This window comes from Mya arenaria, chromosome 5 (genome assembly GCF_026914265.1).
Source record: "Mya arenaria isolate MELC-2E11 chromosome 5, ASM2691426v1".
Taxonomy (NCBI): domain Eukaryota; kingdom Metazoa; phylum Mollusca; class Bivalvia; order Myida; family Myidae; genus Mya; species Mya arenaria.
The window spans coordinates 68,621,045-68,646,169 of NC_069126.1; the positions used below are offsets into that span (position 1 = coordinate 68,621,045).

Consider the following 25,125-nt stretch of genomic DNA (forward strand, 5'->3'; position numbering starts at 1 on the left):
TGTACTAACGCGATTGATATATATCGAATAAAATGGTCACCGTGCTTAGCTGCACATGTTGTACATACATGGTATGTTCATCAAATCAGATCGGTCACAGCTGTTTCAGTTGCAGTTGTTTTAAGAACTATGCATGCCAATATTGCATCTGTTGTAGTAACAAAAATGAAATTATTAGTGGATCTGCCTAAAGTTTTATACTCAGTTAAGTAGATTGAATATGAAACTATTATGGTAGATTATCAATTGGTCATATTCAATTAATTCCCTAAAAATGTTATCCGTGTTTTAGGTGTACTTCTTATATATAATAAAAAGCAAATTAATTGGCTTAATTTTTCTAGAAAATGTTCTCCATATATAGCTCTCCCTTGAATGGGTCTCTTCAACGTTCGTCTAGTGGAAGCTTGGCGCAGTAAATACTGATCAGATTGAAAATATACGAGTATAACGTCTGCACCGCGAACGATCGGGCTTTGAAGAACGAGAGCTCCACATTACCCAGAAATATCTGAGTATCATAACGTAGAAAATATTATTACAGCAAAACAATATGTCGACTATATGTTCTCTGATTAATGATCAACTTGATCACGCCAAACAGAAACATAAACTCGCTTAATTTGTTGTAGGAGGCTTGAATTTAAATCAATTATAAAAAAGAGTAGACGAAAGAAATATACGATTTAAACACATCGTATCTATATAAATAAATGATAAGCATTATATGGGTTACAACTGTGATATGGATTTTGACATTAACCTTTCATATGTATTGAATCTAAGCATGTTTTTATTTTGCATTTGATGAATATCCGGCGTAGAAGTCAGAGTTGTTGTATTAAATTGAAGCGTTCATTCTAAAACAAAATGCCCCATCCTTTGATTTTTTAACTTGTGGTCTATTCATTGTTTGAAAATGTGTGCCGCCTTTCATTATTTTTTCCATTCTACCTTACATCCTCAAGGGTAGGACGGTGTCTTTTTTAATGTAACTTCCCTTTTGACAAAAGCAGGCCCTACCACTTATATCGATGCATGTATACAAACTTCTTGCAGAACAGATAATTGAAAAGAGCTAGAATAGTGCTTGTAAAACACAATGAACAGACGACGGTTTAACAAGTACAAATAAAACATACTTTATCTTAATACGAACAATTATGCGGTCTACGAGATGAGTTTACATGGTTTCAGTGAACAGTAATGGTCCGAAGGTCGCCATTGTCCTAACGTAGTAACACAAGTGTATGTAACCACACAATACAACAATTACAAAATATTATTGTAACTCATTATGTTAAGTAATAGGAAAGGTTCCATTATCTATAGTGTTTCAATGCAATGAAAATGTGTTGAAACGGTGTTTCTATGACCGTAATAAGTGCTCAGTTGGTTAAAAAAATCTCTGGGAATGGGGTTTAAACGTTGGATACAAAAATGGATACAAAAACCTTACCATTGACAGGGCAATCCACTGCCATAAGACCGAATGCTTCGAACACACTTGGGGAGTAATGTCAAACCGCTATAAAATATATTGTACCTTGTTTGATAGTGTTACCCTGTCTGTTTCCCTATATTGGAGCCGTAACAAGTTATCCGACTTTGAGTACGGATGAACTGCATCTCTGCTAATGTTATCGCACTCTAGCTTTTAAAAGTTGCCCTTTACCAGATGTTGAAAACCAGACGGCTAACACCCTACGCTTATTACTGAAGCGAAATGCTCGTAAATACTTCTAAAATAACTGGTATTGTCGATGCTATATTTTGAAATATCTACGATAATGTCGTTTCGGCTATAAGTTCTGCAGTTGTCAATAAAGTAAATTTGTGTTTTATTTTCAATACAATGGCATGACAATATCGCTCATGTGTACGAAAATGATATAGAGATTTTTTTTCCAAACATTGAAATAAACGATACAGGGTCACAACACAACAAAACAGATCTATATGACTTTTCTAAAAAATAATAAATGTTACACCTTGGAAATGTCAACGAAACTAGAGTTCACTAGGATGATAAAGCCAATTTACATGTACTTAACCTGACATTTGTTTCAAACGTAAAACATTATTATATAATTAAAACAAATATAGTAAAGCCTAATCGAAGCCAGGATCGACAAGATGAAAACAAACAATGCAGTATAATACATTCGGCCTTAAAGGGAATTACTGATATCATCCGCATATATGAATCCGGGCTGCGCTTTGTTAACACACACAAACACACACACGCGCGCGCACGCAGGTACGCACGCATGCCCGAACGCACACACACACACACACACACACACACACACACATTGTCTACTTTCACTTCCAATGTTTCAATATTCAGCAAGGATATTTATGAATTGATTTAGGCCGTTTCTATGAAATTAGTTTCTTACTACAGTATTTGTATTATATACATTATATATTGAAACAGATTAAAACAAATACAGATATAATAATGTTTCATTCCGGATATTTTTTCTTTCACAAATAAGCTGTAGAATGCACTCTTAAGACGAAATGTGCAAATGTAAGACATCATATTTAGACAGGGAGATTATTTGAGCTATGTATGCAAACAGGCCTATCAGTTGAGATAAAAAGGGACATAAGAAAAAAAGGGGATAAAAAGAAGAAACTTAATATCCGATGAGGGAATTTGCGTTTTTTAAGACAATTTACATATATTGGTAGGAGATAGAGGTTGGAGATAAACTTTCAAAGATACGATGTTCACTCAAGTTATTGATATAGACTAATGTGCAGTTGGTTTATATTTTGAATAATACCTTTTTGCACAGCGTTTACATCATCTTAAACTGCGAAATGTACATATCCCACATCAATAGCAGTGCTCTTAATGCACTTTTTCAAATGTTTAACGACTACAAATATTACCGCTTAACTGTTGTAAAACAGGCCCTAAAAACACAAACAAGCTAGATTAAACCATTAACGGGTTGTGATATGCATTTAATATTCATTCGTTTTAAAAACAAATACTTATAGTGCAGTCATAATATAAGTTTAAGGAAAAGTGTTTACAAATGTATACAATAAATACGAGACAAGCTGAATTATTTAGTTGAATAGTGTGTGTGTGTGTGTGTGTGTGTGTGTGTGTGTGTGTGTGTGTGCGTGCGCGCGTGTGTGTGTGTGTGTGTGTGTGTGTGTGTGTGTGTGTGTGTGTGTGTGTGTGTGTGTGTGTGTGTGTGTGTGTGAGTGTGTGTGTGTGTGTTTTACATTAGTATCCTAACATCTAAACGTATTACCAATTATAACTTTTGCTGTAAAATAAATCGATGTGACGATTGTTAAAATGTTTAACAAGAACAATTTACGCACTGAACTATGACTGCGCTGTGTTTCTAATTTTAAAGAAATAAGTTTTCTATCCACAAATCTTCAATACGTAAAACATAGCCACCGAACAGATAAGCAGGTTAACTTTTGTCTTTATTGCTTTCATTTTACATAAGTAAGTGTTAAGTCACTTTTTTTCACTATCTTGTTCAATATCTATCAGGTTTTAAAAAATAAATCATCAAGAAACCAAAAAATAAATATAATAGGATATTCTTAAACATTTTGTCACGGAATATATTTAAAAAAAAAAAAAAGAATAATGCCACGGAATTCAACAAATATCTGATAATTATTTCTTTGACTCGTTAATTCAGCTAAAACATGTTGCTACAGGTTACGTTTTACATTAAACAAAATATTGTACATTTAAATTGAAGGTATAAGACTAATCCTTTTTTTCAGTTGGATGATTTCAAAATTTAAATATGAAACCGTACTGCCAAATTTGATTTTTAAAAATAAAATAAATTGGACAGATTATTTAAAAATAAGGTTTTTGCATTGTTTATGATCTACTCCAAGCCAACATCATGTTTGTCAGAGCCCTTAAGAACATGCAATCCCGCAATTACATTATTTTACATCGAATAACGGGACGGGTCACACGTGTCGTTCCATCAATAATTCAAACGATTGATTAAGTGATTGACTTTTGATCTAGCAAGGAAATTATAATAAACACATACATTTTTAATGAACATGGCTATATAAAAAAACAGACAGTGTCTAAACGTAATAAACGTTAAAAATACTCAAATTATTGAAGGGGTTATTGATAATTTGAAATGCCTGCGATCCAATATTGTTTTAGTATCATTTACAAGAGAACAGAAAAAAACTATGTTACAAACATCCTTTTTTGGCCTTCAAATATATTTTGTTAATTTATTTCGCATATCAGTTATCGGCAAACAATGCACTTACAAATGGTAAGAAGAACATATTAGGTCGCTAGACATTAATAACGAGTATACAATATTACCAATGACATTTGCTTGGGGAAAATAGTGAGTGTTAGCTCTGATATACTTCATAAATTATTTTTGTCCGTATACGGACATTAACATGTTTCGATTTTGAGTTAGTCAATTGCATTGCGGTTTGAACAACTTAACACAAAAAGAACATAGCGCCTGTCTGCGGACTCATATTCTTAACGATTAAATCGACTCGTTTTCAAATCCAAAGTAAAACTTAAGTGTTTCCGTTACTTGCGTTAAACAATTGTGGACTGAAACGGTGACCAACACATATCTTCCCTGAGAGGGTCTGTTTCTATTTTCTGAAAAGTAACATGTGTAACATAATAGGCAATAAAAACGACCGAACAACCACAATCGCACTAAGAAATAAATCATTTTGCGGAGATATGGCCAAGACAATGGATGCTTCTCTGGCCCAACTTGTCGTACTCGTTTCTGGTATGTTGTACTACTACTACTACAACTACTACTACTACTACTACTACCACTACTACTACTACTACTATACCTACTACTTCTACCTACTACTGCTATACTATTACTATTTAGTATTATTATCATTATTATTAAAATCAAATGCTTCCGCTTCCGGTTGTTAGTTGAGCGAAATTCCGTGGGATAGAAAAAAGTGTTTATTCAGGGATATATTGGATATAAGAGATTAAATTTTGGATAAAACTGTGGAGATAAGTGTCTTCTACCTTGTCGAAAATACATTTTTTGTAAACTATAACCTAACTTGCAAGCTGTTACGAAAATAGAAAAAGTTCTTTGTTTGAAATATGTAAACACACATTGGAGAATGAACAGTTGCCTAGTGTGTAAAGCTAATTGCTGAAAATAGGCTAACTTCCAAGGGGTCAGGTCGCTTGGTTATCTGAATAGCCGCAGGGTAGGATTACCCTCTAACTGTATGTAATGAGTGAAGATACAGGTAGCTTCACGTAATGGGATTAGTGCACATTCAAGATGTCGGACCCCAATGATACGGATCCGAAAATGTTAGTGAATGAAAATTTTTTAAGGATTAAGCGCGAACGAACTGCGAGCCAGTGCTCGACCATATACGACGAGGACGCATCGTTCGAGGACCCGGATGCGGAGCTTTCACAGGCCCCTCTCCCGCAACAGTTTTTTCAAGAGACGGATGAAAAGCTTGTGAGAATGGCGCGTGAAAACTATGTACGCGAGATTCTCCGGCTCTACAGAAACGACTAATCTAGGCTTGATGAATATAGAAAAAGACTGGCGGAACGGGCGCGAGTACTTCCGGATTGCCCGACCACTCGTCTCGTGAACCGTAGGAACTCTTCGTATGCTACAAAGAAAAAGAAATGCGCACAAGACTGTTTTGTGCTCAATGCCTTCATTTGTGGAGAACAGACTAGGAAAATTATGGACCTATTTGTAAACGTAGCCAATTCAAATGACACAATACTTATAGGCAACGACTGTTTATCGTCAAAAGATATACTAACTCAGCCCGATCTATTCGCCCTCCTTCTAACATGAACTCAGAAATATTGAAAATATCTGCACAGCACGCGAAGGATTCGGTGCTCATAGCTTCAATTCAGTCGGATATGGCGCAGCTAGCAGTCAACCACAGAGTACTGAACGGAACGGTTAGAAGTATTCTATCCAGGATGCCGGAAACTACCGCAGGCTCTGAACTGAGCAAACTACAGACCGACGTAAAACGGCTTGGGTCCTCAATAGCAACAGTTAACCAACGGCTCCTAGACAACAGCGGCGTTACCGTAACCACCACAATTCCTAAATCAGATGTAAACGGGGACACAGTGATAAACAGCCCACAATCGAAATCATACGCCGAAGTTACAATAACCGAGAACATCAACCACTCGGAAGCTCGAGAAAAATGTGTCTCCGGAAACACGGCTATGACAAGGCTGGTTTCAAACAGGAACATGTTGTCAACTGAAAAACGTCGCGAGACTATGCTTTCAAAACGTGCAGCAGATGAAAGACAAGTGCAGACGAGCGTCCCAATGGAGCACGGCGGCTCGCCGACCGGAATTGCGCACGCGCGTCCCGAGGTCTTTCCATGGAAATAAGTGCCACTCCAGAAAAAGATCCAGGAAAAGACAATGCAATTACTAGTAGACAAGATGCAGCGGACACTAATTTTACTGCAGTCCGAAGACGCCGAAACGTTTCGTAATATATCTCAAATATTGATAGTCACACAGTGGAAAAAGACCTTTACGACTACTTTCAACTTAACAACGGATACTTTTCTCACGTCCGTATGTTTAACGGAAAAAAATGGCTCATCAGCTAAAATAAACGTGCCAGAAGAACTGGAGCCTATCATCAACGACGACATGTTTTGGCCAAATGGGATCAAGTACCGGAAGTGGGTGACGAGGGAAGAGTGGGACGAACAGCGCAATCCGCCACGTCACCTTGACATACGACATAACCGCCCCAACAACAAGGATAGAGGGTTTCGGGCATATGGACATGAAACGGACTGTAGGGGCGATTCCGGATACGATGATCGTTACCATTGTGACATAAAAGATCATAGTTATTGGGATCGACGCAGTGAAATCAAGGAACAGGAAGACGAGGGTTGACCTTTTCGTGACTATGACCCCAACTACGATTACACGAAGAATACACGGCATCGTGGAGGGATCGGAGAAACATATACTGAGCAACATTGGTGTGTTTATAAAAATTGCAACTTTTAACTTAATTTTGAACTAACTATGTTACCAATGATTACTGTACTCTATATTTTTAAACTACTATTTTTGATGTTTAGTTTGTTAAGCTGGAATTGTCGTGGTATCATATCTATCGTCAGCATATCCTTTGTCTGAAATGTTGACCAACCATAACATTGATATTTGCTTGATTAATGAGCATAAGTTGTTACAACGATCTGCGACCTTTTTCGAGTCCACACATCAACACTATAGCTCATTAATTATTATCGATAACAGTTCAGACCAATATGGATCGATTACGTGTGGCAAATCGGGCGTAGCAATTATGTACAAAAAAATCATTAGCTAACTGTTTAGAGTTGATTGAGAATATTTCTGTGATAGGATCATAGGTATAGAAGTTAAGTGTTTAAACTCATCGCCTCTATATATATTCTGTGCGTACCTACCAGCGTGTAACGACTTAGATTTTTACCAATCAGTATAAAGTGATTAAGAATCATTCATATGCCACTACGGCAAAATGGGGAGTGTTATAGCCGCAAGGGACTTCAACGACCAGTTTCTTCAAGATGGTGGTAAAGGGAGTCAGAAATCACGAAAGCTCACACATTTCATCCGGAAAAACAATTTACTGTTCTGTAATCCGAAAAATTCTCATACATTTGTACCAACTAGATCTATATTGGATTATATATTTATCGAGCCAACATTCAGAGATCATATAGAATCATTCAAGATAATTGAAAGTGAAGAGATATTTACGTCAGACCATCTTCCGCTTATCATGACATTTCATGTTAAATTTAAAACGCAGACATGAAACATTAGGGGGCCATGCATTGCGTGGCACAAGTGTACTAGCGAGCAGTTTGGAAATTATCAAAACTCCATACAATGTGACCTTAAATGTGTTTTAGAAACAGCAAGTGAAAAATGCGACCCGAACTTTTTGAACACTCTGATCACAGAAGCGCGTCACAGCGCTGCGCGTCGTTTACCTGTCAGTAAGTTTAACAAGAGGGCTAAACCCTACTGGTCCAAGGAGGTTAAGGTCGCACAAACCATCGCTAGGCGCCTGCGTAGAGTGTGGATTGCGACAGGGCGCCCAAGGGGGAATGAGCATGTGCCATACCGACAGTACAAACAGGCCAAAGCAAACTTTCGAAACATACAAAGGAAAAAAGCAAGATGAGAGCGAAAATAATTTCTTTTATGAGCTTAACAAAACTGCTGAACTTGACTACAAGTTATTTTGGAAAACACTAAAGCGTAAAAGTGGGAAGCGTCCTGATATTTGCAGTGATTTAATTATTGATGGCACCAAGTACAGTAACGATAAAGTGGTAGACGGCTTCCAGGATTACTTCAAAAGTGTTTTTGATCAGGAATACCCGCTTTCACCCAACGATATTGAAACACTAAACTGCGTAAATATTTTTGCCGCAAATGATAATTTAAACAACCCAAACTTGTTAGCAAACATTGAAATCAACGAAAAGACCACGTTATACACACTCTTAAGAAACAGAAATCGCCAGGAATAGACAATGTTATCAACAAACACATTGTACATGGTGGCGTGATTGTTCGAGATGCACTTATCAAGCTTTTTAACTCTGTGTTACGTTACGAGAAAGTCCCAGATATATGGAAATCTAGCATAATTATTCCCATATACAAATGAAAGGGTAAAACTAAATGCGACCCTAGCAGCTAAAGACCCGTCTCGTTTCTTCCGTGTACCTATAAAATATTTGAACGGATACTACTGACAAGAATTAACAACCATGTAAGCACTTCTAATTTACCATTCCCGTCGGCACAGCAACAAGGCTTCCAGAAAGGACTTAGCTGCATTACAACTGCATTCAACCTCCAGGAAACAGTTTATACACAGATAGAGAGTGGCAGTAATGCATACACCGCTTGTCTCGACCAGAAAGCTGTGTTCGATTCGGCACGGTGGTCTATTTTACCACCTTGTACAGTTGGGAATATGTGGAAAACTCTTGCCCTAATAATACAATCATACAGCAGTCTTAAATGCGTAGTTCGCACACACGGGAGCACATCAAAGGCCATTGACGTTAACCGCTCAGTTCGGCAAGGAGGAGTTTTGTCAACTTTTTTTCTATTTAGTATACATCAATGAACTACTCGTCACACTCGAGAAGAGTAACTACGGAAGCAGTGTCATGTCAGTCAAGGCAGGTAACCCATCATTCGCGGACGATATAGCACTGATTGCAGTTACCCCCCTTTACCTCCAGAAGTTAATAGACATTGTGTACTTTTATTGCAAAGACTGGAAAATGGATATTAGCGTAGCGAAATCAAACGTTGTGGCCTTTACAAGTAAAAGGACGATACCAGTTGTAGGAATCCTTTATGAAGATATATGTATAGATCAAGCAGACAATGTAAACCACTTAGAATTAGACAGGATTGTTTTCGTTAAGAATTCAGGAAAGACTGCAAAAGGCTAAAAACTCATTTTTTCTATGGCTGCACAGGGTGTCCACCCTTCCGGACTGAACTCTTTAGTGAGTGCTGATCTTTACAAGAAAATAATCAAGCCTATAGCTCTTTATGGTTGTGAATTATGGTGTAACCTTACTGCGCATAACATGTATACTATTGACAAGTTCAAGCATTTCATTGTTAAGAAATACAGGGTTTTCATATTTCGACAAGATCAGATATGTGTGAAGCAATGGTTGGACTGCAAAAGCTTCCCTGCGATATGATTATAAGGAAACTTGTGTTTTTTCACAAGATAGTAAGCCTTGATTGTAAAAGTACATGTCAAAATATCTTTATACGCAGATATCTGTCATTCATATCTTGTAACACTACCATAAAGTACGGTTTTGTTCCAGATATTTGTAACACACTCTGTAAATACGATTTTCATTTTGTTATTAACAATGTTTTAGTAGATCCGACAACATTGCCGAGTAAGTATGTATGGAAAAGAACTGTCAAGCAATTAGTATATAGATACGAGACAGAAATGTGGAGATACAGAATTATGACAGACTCTGACTTTGCTCGCTTCAGAATTTTACAACCAACTATCTCTCCGTCAATTGTGTACAGGACGTGTTGTCGTGCTGCTCAGAAAAATATTATGCACGAGGTTGCAAAACAATGGTGTCACAGCTGTCGACTTGACTCTCTAACACTTTGTCAAATCTGTAATGTCCAAACCACGGACAAATTTGTTCACCTAGTCAGTGAATGTGCAGCATAGAGTTTGTATCAGAAATACTTCAATTGGACGAATCCATGTTTACTATGAAACTGATGGGTGCACCTTTAGCGCCACTGCTTGACAATAATGACAATAAGGTCTTTCTCCTGATATCATTCCAACTTATTAGTGACTGTCTGCCATGTGTGTAAATTGTTACGAACATATTGTATTGCTGTATGATGACGATGCCCACTAATTGGGATTATATATAATCACACGTTATTTGTAATAGTTATTATTATTATTTATTTTTATTACACATTGCTGATATGTTTCTTTCAAATGTTTTAGAAATTAGATTAACTTTATAGAGAGTAATGAGTACTTGTTAACAATTTACAACCTTGATTGCAGCTCTATTTGGCTTCATATCGGCTGCACCAAACCATTATGGAACAACATCAGTGGTAGGATCAGTTTTTGTGAACAGGGAGGTAACACTGAAAGCGACACCGTTCTACCCTTGGGGATGTCACGTAGAGTGGAAATACATTATTGACGGACAAACACAAGTTCAAACAATGGATGCTGACTTTGCTACAAGATATTCGAAGGATGAATCATTCTTTTTGAAATGGAAGGCTCCAGTTGCATACAACAAATCTATCTTCTACGCCAGATGTTCAACAAACACGACGATTAAAACAAACATCGTATCTTTAAATATGACAGGTAAAATATCGAAAAAACACACGATTTAAGTCGGTTACCCAGATGAAGATATGCATATTAATACGGATATAAAGGCGTTGCATTTTGGTTTCCTTCATTTCATTTTTTTTTGGGGGGGGGATGTTTACTTATTAAAACCTACTAGCACAGACATGGTAAGTTGTTTTTCACTGGGCCTGACTATGTAATTTATAGTTTACTATCATTTTCTTAAACTACAGGAAAATGTAAATGGTAATTAGCTAAATATGCAAAGAAAAAAATTCAAATAAAATAACTTCAATTATTTTAGAAAACTTCTAAACATTTATAACTTATATCTAATATACAGATATTGTTGGACAATGTGGAACTCTCGTGCTATTTAACCCGGTTGTTCAAGGCGCGGATGTCAAATTAGGATACTTTCCGTCCGACCTTTCTATATATTACGAAACATTCCTTACACGGACATGGAAGAAGAACAGCAAAGAGATACAGCTACGCGAAGTTTATTACGTAGAGGAAAAAGTATCTGCATATCTGTACTCATTAACGGTACTCAACTTTGATCGAAAAGATGAGGGATCATATATTTTAGTATGCAATGCAAATGCAACCACGGAATCTGTGCAGCTTTATATTCCAGGTACCGTCATTGCACTTAATTATCAAACATTTTATTATTAAAAATATTTCATGTTTATAATGTTCACGTCTGATGGATGTAAACATGAATTATATAAGTGTTAGGAAAAAGTAGGAAATTACACATTACATATAATATTCCAACTAATTTAAATGAGTTTTGTTATTTTTAGAGGGACCGAGTTACCCAATTCTCGGTCCAATTTCCCCTGACTTTAATACAACAGAATGCATTTATGTTTATGAATATTCCGACTTGTATTGCAAAACTGATAAAGGAACAAAACCCGTACAGGTCGTACTTAAATTGGACCAGACTTCATTTGTTCTTGCTGAAAGCAAAGAGAGCAAAGGGTTATACCAATTCCATGACGTTTATCAACAAATGGCTGGACTGTCGAGACAGAATGTGACATGCCTAGTTTCAAATGCAGCCCTCGATACACCCTACGACGTGCATGGCATTCTCTGTAACGTAGGTACGCAAATAGGAGACACATAATAACATATATTTTTGGATGTGAATCTATTTGGATCTTGCATAATGTTAAATGTTAGTACATCATTAGGCTTCAATTCTAGAAAAAGGTAGCCCGCCCGTGATAACAGTTCCTGAATACCTTGATGGAGAAAGTTCGACAACAATCTGTGAAGTGCACAATGCTTTCCCAGCGCCGGCAATAGAAATACGCGTTGGCACATTTTTGCTAGCTGATGTTCAACAAACCGATTCATTTAATATATCTTCTAATACTTTTACAAGCCGTGCAAAGGCGACAAAGACTAATAAGACGTGGAATGGAAAACAAATGTGTTGCACCAGCAAACAAGATTTTGGTTTAACAAAAATTCCAATATGCAAAAACATCAGTATGAAATGTAAGTTTAACTCAATGCGATTTACGATTATTGTTAAATTTTAAGAAAACCCAAATTTAATATAACTATATTTCCCATAGTAAAAATTTGTATTATTGAACTTTAGATTCAACATTTTTCTTGTTTGGTAAGTGTGTCTTATTGAAAAATAGACATAATATGTTTGTATGTTCTGAATTCAAACGGTGACAATTTAATATTTATGCTTTAAAGTTTGTTCTCTTTTGTTTTCAGATCCTCCGTCGGATCTTTCCATATACGTCGACAAAAAACATATATATAGCAACAATGTTTCTGTCTATATCTTAAACATATTTTGTGAAACGGATGCATCAAATCCGCCTTGCACAATTGAATGGGAAAGTGACAACGATAATTTAAGATACGTTCACATCTACAACTGGACGAATCGTGAAAATGGGAGTTTCCGATCTGTTGCCAACGTGCTCTACAATGTCACTAAAGACATGGCGGGTGTAACTATTACATGTTCAACAATATGCGATCATTTCCCATCGCATTTAAATGCAAGCTATGCAATTTCATTTTCTGGTACGTACTTGGTCTGATAAGTTTTCTCGAGTTTCGTTAACGCTGTCAACCAAACCATTACTGTATTTCGTGTATTTCTTCTTTCAAAGGAATCTTACGGAATAAACATATTCATGCTCTCCGCAGATTTTAAGAGATTTATCAGTGAAATGAAAATGATATCTCACTTTTACATACAGTGAACTTACATTCTGAATGAGTTTAATGCGTTCATATTTTGTCCGTTGTTTCCTCCAAATCAATAATAAGTCCCTCCGGAATGACGTTGCGTTCGCGTTCTATTTTGCGCGCTTTTCTGAAGAAATCTACACTTACATACACATAATGTTTCTTTCACATTTAATGAAGTATATGTGATTATAAGATAATATAAAGATGATAATTGTTTTGATTCAGTGTAAGATCATGATCATCTTTTACATCTAATGTCGTTATTTTCTCCATACTGTGTATTCCCATAACTGTGCTTCCTTTTGAAAACATCTCTATACTACTTTTCGTATTAAGGACACATATTTGACTCGCTTTCCGGAATGTATTTTTACATTTATACAGAATGTTTCATCCATTTGTAACAAGACCTTAATAGTAGATATCTTGAAAATGTATAATAATATTAAGTGTTAATTCTTAACATATAACTGTATTACATTTTGTCTGTTATAGTTCTATGCCTATATATAAGGTGGACAGAGTCTCTTTTAAATTTGCAATTAAATTAAAAACAAACTTTTTCAGGAAGTCAAACCTTTGGAAATGACAATCAAACATTTTCTTCAACATCCCGATATCCTATCGACAAGGTACTTCTTGGGACAGGCGTTTCCTGTGGATTCTGCATCTTGTTTATTATCGGAATCGGAAGTAAAGATTTTTCTTCCTAGTAAATGCTTTTATACATTTAAGTACTGAATGTACTTAAGTTCGGGTGTTTGCAAACAGTCACACTGGCAGTCTTGAAAGAGTACAATGGCATTAACGAATTATCTAATCCAGAGTAAGAAATAAATAGAAACTGTCCGTATTACATTTTTCCTTTCTTTTGTTTTTGTTTTATAGCTTGACATTTTACTATTTTAAGGTAGGTTTAATGTTTTTGAAGTGCAACACAATAAGCTGACTTTTTTCTATGGTTATGCATTATGATGTTTAACAAACTTTACTTCACTAGCGGATTCAAGGGGGCGCCCCCCCCCCCAATTTATTTCAATATAGGATAAGACAATTAATAAAATACACCGAAAAAGCACCATTTCTGACTAGAAATTGTTAAGATTATCTTCGGGGAAGACCCACTAACTCTTTAAATCAAATACATGAGGGAGGGGCGCAAGTAAAAATAGGTACGCCCCAAAGTTACACCCTTTCTAACGTCGAATTTTGGAGCCGCCCTTGATCATAGCAGAATAAGACATACTACGGTTCAGTGGCCACACACCTTCAAGTTAAAAAGTACCAAAATATCGCTAAATTGTTTTTGTTTTGATCGTTATTGCATTGAAAAAAAAACATCAACCTATATTGCGCTCCTTTAAAGACTTATTCACAGAAAGGACAAGGGCCAACATGGGAATTTACGTTATATATTGTGCGAAATATGCTTAAGAAAGAGATTATTGATATTTTCAATTTGTCCAACTTTAATTCTTTAATTGACATTTAAATGAAATTTGTATTTTAATGTCTTAAACTGCACATGAAAATGAGTTTTCTGAATCAAATATCACACAATAGAAATAGTATTTTCAAAGGCAGTTCAAAAGAAACTATTTAGAACTAACGTTGATTGTTCGTTTTTATGAACACATATTTTAAACACATATTTTGAACACATATGTTTAAGGATATGTTTTGCTGAAACGGCGAAAGGTCAACGCAATCAACACAATAGAGATGTATGTACCAAATGTTATTTTGTAATTTCGAATTAATGATCTAGCCGCTAAGATGTACGTTGAAAGTTACACAGTTTGTTTTAAATACATTATTGATAGATTATGCATTTAATTCAGAACATAGTTACGTTAAAGTAATAATTGCCATAGCTTGAAGTAGATTGTGCAGTGATTCGTCTTACGATATTTAAGCTCATTAAGCTTAGAAAGTATACTTGTTTACCGCGAATCAAATAAATACGTTTTTTTTTTCAGTGTTGAAAATCACAGCGGTAAGTTTCTTACTTTAAGTTTACTATACGTAAATCCTTTTCATTGGTTTGGTTGAAGATGGTTTTATGACATAACATATCAAAATAAATAACATAAACATGTCGAATTTAAGGATTTGGAACACCAAATTAACTCTCTAAGCGTATCAAAGTAACGATATATTTAAGATACAGCAACAGGTATTTCATTTGATACAATATTCATCAGTTAAAATTTGATTTTTGACCCAAAAATGTAAAAACATATCACCTTTTCGACGGCATTTGCATCCTGGCTATTTGTAAGTTTGGGTTGTGTTATTATTTCGTTTATTGAATGGTTATTTCAAAGATATGATTAAAAACACAAACAGTTTGCAAAGACATTTGGTATTTTAACCAGTTTTATGCTTATGGTTCTGTATAACTATATCCTTCTCTACTATTTCCCTCAAAATGGATGTTCATGTTGATGCAATGATATATGAATTAATGTGCAAAAAACAGACACTTCCTCGGACAATGGCGTGCTACACATAGCAACGGAAGGAGTTCAGTACGCAGTCGTCCATAGGCAGGCAGCCACACGGAGGACTGAAACGCAGGTAACTCACTTTACTTGGCAAAGTTTTCCTAGGTATATTAAATGTGATACAATGTATAACTAAAAGTCGAAACATCGATAATAAATAATCCAACCTTCATGTATTCAAATGTTTTGACGTAGCATGAAATTTCTCCAGATGCCACGCAGGTTTAAACATACAAGGCTCCTTTTCCGATGAGCTCCTTAATTTATAATACTAATATTCTCACTTATTATGTCTTTTGGTGATTATGACAATGTAATAAATATTGCAGCAACCACATGATGACGACAGCCTAACGTACGCCGAGTTGAACATTAAGTTCCTACAGGAAGCTAACGCCAGAGTTCTTACAAAGACAAAGAACACGCCGACAGAGTATGCTGACATTGCGTTTGCCTCAACACAGAAATCTGCTTAAGTAGATCATGGGCACTAGGTCGTCAAAGACAGACAATCTAAAAGAAATACACTGCCTTGTTTTGTTTCTATACTGTTTTATAATACGTCTATGTTTGATCGTTTCATCTTGAACAGAAATGACTATTGTTGAAACAAAGTCCAATTAACAACAAAGTTAAATTATTTGTATTAATTCAAATACTTGATTAAACAATTGATTTATTCGGCAAAACAGGGTGAGCCTCGATTGATGTGCTTTTTCTGACTGTCTTCAATAAAAGGTAGCTTTTAATATTATACATATTAAGACTTTATAATTACTGCAATACAGTTTGGTTACTGTCTTTATTTATTTCAAAATGACATTAATAAAAACAGGTATACAGTTTGTATGTAAGGCAAACAAAGCGTTAGTTTGCAAACATTTTTTGTAATCCACTTCATATAATACTAATAAATTTATAAAAACAGGGAAATATTAAGTATTTGTTTTATACATATTTCGTTAATGTTTACGAGCCTAATGCATTCCACTATATTAAAGAGCACATTTTTTTTCAAATTGGAACCATCTCCTATTAAATGTACTTCAAAATTCTTCATTGTAACTATTGTTTTCTCTACAATGCCTATTTGTTTAGGACAGGTATGTGACTATGATATCAGCCACGTTTTTGTCCCTCACATATTTTATTTAAAATTGAATATTTTGCTAACAGTAATGAAATATGTATTTAATAGCCATTGGTTTGGCAAAGACTCGCAATAAAATTTAGATTGTTTAGATCTCAATCATACTCCGTTAATTTAAAATTGAATTCACTTCAATACGAGAGCATCAGATGTCCTTCCAAAACATGTGGATGTTCGTGTTAATATGCAAAAGCCATATAACCTGGAGACAACAATATTGTATGTTTATAGATTGTCATTGATTGTAATATTCATTATATAATTGTGTTTTTGAATTCGCGAAATTTTGTGACAATGTATTCATTGGATTAAGTTTAGTTAAAATTTAGTTTTCCATTTTTCTTTCCCATTCCTACTTTTTTGTTTAAGGTATTTTAAGTAATTGTAATTCATTTTGTATGTTCCGTGATTTTCTCCAAAGAGTAAGTACGTTGTGATATGTTATGACGTTTTACACCATATTTCCAGTCATCAGGAATACTAAAGATATGTGCGTGAAATTTAAGAACATCACTTGCATGTTCGTTAATTTTACACCCTTGTCATACCACTTTTTATATTAAGATGCTGAGTGAGTGGTTATTAATAGTTATTTATATTTTGCTGTTGTTCCATATGATTTATTTTGATATTATCACAGCATCGTTTCTATAAATGTATAGTACCCATGATTATATTACATTAATTGATTAAATAAAAAAAACAAACTTTGGTTTGACAAGGCCTCGTGGTGCCCTTAAGTGTTTTGCTTTCGTCCCTCGGTTAGTAAAAAGGACACAATGTACAGAATATTATACACATGCATATGCAACTTAGTGGAAGAATATATTGTTAAATATATTTTGGCATGATATTTGTTTTAGATATTTAAAAAATGCTTGTAATTTTGTCTCGATATGTTAAGTTAAAAGCCAAAACATATTAATGTATTAATTGAAAACAATATATAATTATAATTTATAGTATAATGAATATCGTTTGAGATTGATTTGTACATTAGTATCATTGTACCTATGCATAAGTGTTATCAAACTATTTGTTTTAATTCACATTTACCTATTTTTCATCATATGACTTGCATTGCATGTATCGTGGGTCATATTGAACTTTTTCAAATATATGTGCTGTATAGATTGCTACATAATAAATGTTCTTCCTCTTATGCTTGTATTATATTGATTAATAATTGGCGCAAAAAGCAGTGAAGAAAATTAATAATTCAAACTGAACGTTATCTAAGTAATAACAGAACAAGAGATAAGGAAAATAATGTTTACTGGTTCATTCAAAGAGCAAACATTGCGTAGTACATTATGGAGGCACTCATTGACGTCATTACATTTTGTTTAGCTCCAACATGTCTTCATTTGAATTGCCAAAGAGTTGAAACATGGAGCTACATACCACGACTATGGAACTTTACTCGTATGAACCTTCGAAAGGGAAACATAAGAAACCATATTCAATGTTGATGGCAGCGTTTTAACACATACCGAAAAGTTGTGGCGTCAATCTTTGCCTTCCGTGCATATACGATATCCCAACACAACATACAAAGAAAAACAGGAGCATTTAACGTTTATCTTTAGTTTGTTTTGAACATCGAAATTGAAGGTGACGACGATGATTATCCTTTCTAACTAATCATATAACTCAATTTCTGATGGAATAAATTTCTTGAAAATATGCCCTATTTTTTCGAAATTTCGCAAGCGTACCAGGTTAAAAAGTCTTATTACAATTAGCTAAATTACTAACTTAAACTTAATTTGAAAATTATAAAATACTTTCTCTTGACTATGCTTAAGATAAATATGTGTAAACTCTCAGCACTTCAACCAAAGTAATTATAGCATGCTAAAAGAAAACAAAAATATAAGCTAACAAGATATATAAGGTGACATTGTTTAAGGAATATGGGCCTGAAGATTATAATTTGTTAAAATCACAAATATTTAATAATTTTTTTATCTGACGATATAAAAGGGATTAGAAGTTTAATTTTAGCGAAAGAGAGTGTGTATTCAAGTTCTTAAAAGTAACTGCGGGTATGCGCCAGTGATTTGTTTATTATTTGAAAAGGTGCAGGTCAAGGAATGAAAACTATCGTGGAGACCGTCTAATTACGCATTTGTTAACCATTTCGGACTTATACATTCACCGATGATTTAGTGATGACTGTAAATAGCACGATCCAAAAAAAAAAACAAATAACAAACTCAGCGTTTTAGGTGCTAAACTCAATGAACATTACAAAACTAAATAATAGCTGAAACAATCTAAACAATATATAAATCATACATGAGACTTGGTTTTTTGTCTCCGTGATTTAGATTCGATTAACTTAGTATTATAAATAAGAAAACCGAAACAACTTCAATATGAAATCGCGGGCATAATTACTTGCTTAACAAGGTCTTTAAATGAAAGAAATATGATTCAAACAAAAACAAATCATACACAAAACTATCGTGTTACAGTGAAAACTGCAACTTGATGCCAATATGTTATAAGTGCAGATCTGGATTTGCAGGCTAGGTTCAGTTAGTAAATAATTGGACATTATCGATGAGCTATTGTAAGTGATATATTTATATCACAAAATTATTATTTGAATAAATAAACTTAAATGTGCGATTGTATGATTTAGAGATAATGAGAAATTGAATATGTACTTTGAACCTCTTTACAAGTCCTTTATATAGCATTCTATGAATTTACGCTATATGTTTTTTAGAGTCATTAAAATAATTTCAATTTTGGCACATCAAACATGAAATCTTCCAATAGCCTTTATGAAATAGCCAAGTAATCTTCCTTGCCATCCGGCCCTCGAACAATGAAGGTTATTTTAGTGACGCTACTATGATTTGTCGTTAAAGACTAATTAATGATTTATTAAGGTTTTCTTTAGCGCTGAAATCTTACTTATACAGATATTTAAGGGTTGACATAACACGAAATTGAATGGTGGCATTTGAAATAACACGTCGTCGCTTGAATCCAGGCCGTTCTTACAGCATTTGTAAGGCTTCTGTGAAAATTTGAGTTTAAAGTTTTAAGTTGTTATAACTTCGTAATTTCAGCAAAAATTCACATACAATTCAAAATACAATGTCGATGATATAGTGAAAAATATTAACATTCAGAAATATACCTAAATATGCTATTTACATTTATATAACCGAAATTGACCACAAACGTATCATTACTTGAAAACAATGAAGAATAAAGTAATACGTATTCCACTAACTGATAAAGTAATTATTAAATCACCAGTTACAGATATCACCTGCAAACGAATGAATCCGTCCGGAGCAGCTTTTCCAACCTTTAAAATATACTTTACAGTAATTCAAAGATAGTCATTTAAAAAATACATGAATCGGAATTAAGTCAATAAATCGTTGAATGGTATTAATGATATAATACCAGTAGTAAAATTGCACGCTTTTGTCAGAATATTCGGTTTTGGTAAATTTTATAGCAAAATATTACCACTGTGCATAATAAACTGTCTTTCCAAGCATGCTTTAGGATGTTTAAGGAGCTATAATGTTTCTTGAATCATGTTTTGTTCCTTGTTTATATATCCTAGAAGTAAAGCCGTAATTTTACCTTTTTGGTCGGAAAACAAAATAAAATACAAAGGCAAATATATATTGGAATGTGCGCCTGCCTTTCAAGAGGTTTTGTTCTGTTTCGTGCCATCACGTTTTTTTTAGATATACCTAGATATTTCCTAGTTAAACCCGCATTAACATTTATACAAAATAATACCAATTTCTGCAATTGTTGATGAAATTAGTGTTAATGTTTTTAAAAACGATCGCTGACAAAATATTACAAATAATCAAGTGGCCATTGCAAATATTTATCCCAATTGCATTCTATGATGAAGTTTGGATGCCGACCTAGAACTTATCTTTTAGCTATAGGATTGACGCCGTTCACATTGTTTTCCTTCTGCTCCTTATGGTAACTGTATCACTGCATGACCATGGGCAAAGGCTTTTGTTGTATCTTGTCCGTGACGTAATTACATAAAGCATATAAAAAAAAAAAATCTCTCATGGCACGTTTTCTTTATTGATGCACTCTGGGTATGTGCATTATGAATATACAATGAAGTCGAAATGCACAAACACACCAAACAAAACGGATGAAAGTTAACAATTTAACAGTACATAAAACAATCCACTGCAGGCACAACTACAACAAATAAAATATATCAAATTTCCATTGTGCAGTAGTTATCAAGGCCCCAAAAATTCTACAATTAAACTTTTAGGCCTAGTATGAGTCCGCATCAACTTGAACAGAATAAAGCAAAACAAAATCCAATACATTGATTATAAACGTAAAGTTCTCAATGATCAAATACAATAAAATGCATTGAAAGGTATTAAGTACAGATGGATAAACAATATATACCAGATAAATGTACGATACAACAAAACCTTGACACTCATCTAATACAACTTGTCAACGAATATACTTAAACTTATGCATTCTTTTGTGTCATGATGATATGACCAATGTCCAATGTATAAAAAGAGGTGGAAACAAATGCAATAAGAAAACAATGTTTAAATTATGGTGTCATCAACTCATCAAATTGCCTTCTTTTCTTCGAAAACAAAATGACAAGATGCTTATAACTTTTAAATGTAGCTCAAAAAGTTATTGTTGTGACATGTGTATCGAGTTTCGAATGACATTTAATATGTACAAGGAGATATTAATGAGAGTATCAGCGAATCAAGTCCAAATTTAAATATAAGTTTTGTTAATGACTTTTCCACTTATCTGCACCTTTTACAAGCACTTGAAGCTTCGCCAACAAATACACGCTAATCTAAACATCAGCAAATGCATTTTTAAAATAATAAAGTACAAAAAGTGTAGCTAATTTCCGCATGTATCAAGCATTAAAAGTGTTTTACCTTATCTGAATCATTAAGGAGGTAATTGCATGTCTCTTGTTATACTCTGGATGGTTTATTTTAAAAGGTTATATCTGAACCAAAGATACCCTTACGGGGCTTTTAATGATAGTATTTGAATTCTTTAAAGCCGGCCCATGATTACCAAAGACATGCGTTCTGTCACAGATAGGTGGAATTGAGTCTACCTACGATACTGAGTAAAATGTTGTTAACGAGAAACCAACTATCACAAATATGTACCGATGAGTTTTGATGAACTATATAAGAATGTATCAATACATCATTCAGATTGAGACCAAAGACCGAGGAAAACATATCTGTATTGATTAAACATATATTGTTTTGAATGTCTAATTTTCTATTTAAGTATTGGCACAATTACCATAAGATTTCCATTGCCTTAATAGAATCACGGTTAACGTTGTAACAAGTAAAACTGTAACTGTTCCCGATACGGCGTAAAGGACAGACGTATGCCACTCTTTCGTAACAATGTATGCAGTGTTGGTGGTTGATTCTGCAATGAAAGAAAAAAAAAACAATTGTAAATATATTGTTTTCTCCATTAGTAATTGTACTTAAATACATTTTTTTATATTAAAAATAGTGCCAATTACCTTACAATAAAATATATTGTGTATGTTTCGTGCTAACATTTAAGAAAACCAACAACGATCAGATTAGGTTGAATCTAATTCAGATGTGCACACATTTAGTGGTCGATTGCCTTTATTTTGTATATTTAACCACGCATATCAAAAAACTGTCTTTTTCAATCAAAATGTTAAGCAATAATGAACAGTAGAAAGGTATAAAATTAAAAAAGGGATAGTATAAACAATTAAGATTTTAGTTATTGTGTCAGTGTCGATATAGTTAGTGATTATTGGTGTTGGTGTCATTTGAAATCGTATATTAGAATCGAATCATACGAACCCTCTGTAATTGAGCTTAAAACAGACAGGGAATGTTTTAGAAGCTCCTTTGATTTTAAAGCGTTGCAAATGTATTGTCTTATTGTAAACCTCATGTTGAATGGTGACGTCATCATTGCATTGGAGTGCACTAGGTAGTGAAAATGTATTGAACATTATATTACGCATGATAAAAAATTCAGTTGTCCAACTCATTTTAACTTTAATAGAGCTACTATACATTTGATAAAGTACAAAAAGCAATTAAAATAATATGCAAGAATATACAATAAACACAAAACGAATAAAGATTACCACATTTATTACTCATACTCATTTTTAAGATTTGGAGGATAAAATTACCCATGGACAAAATTCAGTAGTATAAGACAGTATACATAATAGTAATATCCTTCTGTTGTATCAGGAACGGTCCCATATTATGCACACAAAATTTGATGTGTAATAAAAATATATTTAATTTATTAAAAAAGGAATACAATCCAACAAACCTCTATGAATGCATATGATGATTTCGATTTTTTACAAGATTCAATCAAAAATTCGCTTCCATATGAAACCAATGTTATTATCCCGAGAGACAGTCTAAATCAAACTCTAGAATCTGACATGAGTTCAAACAAATCCCCAAAAACATACATCATATGATAAAGTCGGGTTGTACTGAAGGTTATTGTTTGAGTGTAATTTGTTTTGATAATAAAATGAAGCATCGGTAATGTTTATATTGTTAATATTGTTTTTATGAGAAAGTTTTTATTGTAACTTGATAACGACAATAAACACAAAATTGTACTGATAAATGTTGATGGACTAGATAAGATAGGATAATTTTTATTCAAAGTCGGTTATGATAAACATAAATAACACTAGCTGATACATATTTAGGGGTTAGAAAGTAGTTAGCGGCTATTACAAAGCAGTTCAACATATTAAACGACATATCTTTTACTTATACACAATAAGATGCTAGAGGTAAACGCTAATAGTTTTCTCAAAAATTATTAAAACGAAAAAGAAATTAAGACATTGAAGAAAAATCACGCATTACGATGCATGGATAAAAAAATGGGTATAAAAGATCCTATTATCACCACGGTCAGACCTGTGGTGAACTGATTAGCATTCAATTCCAGTATAGGGATAAAACTAGACAACAGAAAAGCATAGCTTTCTCTAATAAAAAGATGATGCATTACTTACATACTAAAACATTCTTCTAATAATAAAACAGGAAAATACAGAAATAATATGGCTATTAGCTATAAAGAGGTTATAATATTGGTCATGTGCATCATTTGAAGAATATAACATTTAACAAAAGCACATAGTTCACATTACATGCATAAAGCAACTACGACTCATTTCAACTAAAGCTATACATTTGTGATACAAGCACAAGCAGTGGTTAGTAAAGCTTACAGGCCCACAAGGTAAAAGGTATAACAGAAAAAACGGTTAAACTATACACACATAGAGCATTTACATTTACTGCCACTCCATGGATCAGTCTCTTAAACTCTTTGAAGTAAGTAGTTGTGCGTATCTCGTTTGGCAGACTGTTCCATACCTGGGAGGCCTCAAAACGAAAGCCTTTCTTACTATAAGTGACTGTATTTACACTTGGAATGTCGAGCATGTTTTTATGTCTGAAAGAGTAATGTTTAGATGTAACACAGACAAGTTCTTGTATGTAAATGGAAGATAACTGATGTAAACATTTGAAAACTTCAACAGCGATTTTTCTTATCCTGCTTATGTAAAGGGTTGGCATATTTACCCTTTCTAACAGAACAGCTGTTAATAACTCGATGTATAATCGTTAAAAAACAATTTCAATGGTCTATATTGCAATTTTTCTAGTTTTTCAGTATTTTGTTGATTACAGAAATGCCAGACTAAAGGACAATAGTTAAAGCTGGAACGCACAAAACATTTGTAGATAAGCAATTTTGTATCTTGTGTGAGATATTTAGACAATCTAAACAAAACGTTTATTTGCCGGGCTGATTTCTTACAAATAGTTGCAACATGAGCATCAAAGTTTAACAGTGAATCAATCTCTACTCCTAAGAGTTTAACACTTTCTTCACATTGTATTTCTGTGTTTTCAATTCTGAAGGAACCTATTTTACTTAACGAGGACTTTCCGATACATATTGATTGAAATTTATCAGGATTTGCTTGCATGAGATTATCTTCAAACCACTTGATTAGAATAGCACTTTTAGCTTCAAGAACTTGTTTTAGGTTGTTGATGTTGGAATCACAGTGAGATAAAGTATTGTCATCAGCATAGTTGTAAACTTTGGCTTGATGAATGAAATAAAATATATCATTGATAAAAAAATTGAAAATACACGGTCCTAA

At 33.9% G+C, this 25,125-nt stretch overlaps 1 protein-coding gene across 2 annotated transcripts in view; it reads left to right on the top strand.

The window, feature by feature from the left end:
• Positions 1–4,702: 4,702 nt before the first annotated feature.
• LOC128235282 (uncharacterized) overlaps positions 4,703–25,125 on the top strand; it is a 52,117-nt gene continuing 31,694 nt past the window's right edge. The window contains exons 1-11 of one of the 2 annotated variants that reach the window (XM_052950095.1): positions 4,703–4,793; positions 10,668–10,985; positions 11,317–11,613; positions 11,786–12,091; positions 12,195–12,491; positions 12,726–13,043; positions 13,782–13,907; positions 14,887–14,938; positions 15,194–15,210; positions 15,697–15,794; positions 16,051–17,898. In XM_052950095.1, the coding sequence (XP_052806055.1) occupies positions 4,742–4,793; positions 10,668–10,985; positions 11,317–11,613; positions 11,786–12,091; positions 12,195–12,491; positions 12,726–13,043; positions 13,782–13,907; positions 14,887–14,938; positions 15,194–15,210; positions 15,697–15,794; positions 16,051–16,197 (2,028 nt within the window). In that variant the 5' untranslated portion in view covers positions 4,703–4,741 and the 3' untranslated portion in view covers positions 16,198–17,898. Of the gene's footprint in view, positions 4,794–10,667; positions 10,986–11,316; positions 11,614–11,785; positions 12,092–12,194; positions 12,492–12,725; positions 13,044–13,781; positions 13,908–14,886; positions 14,939–15,193; positions 15,211–15,696; positions 15,795–16,050; positions 17,899–25,125 lie in introns of those variants that run through there. The other variant, XM_052950096.1, reaches the window with a different exon arrangement.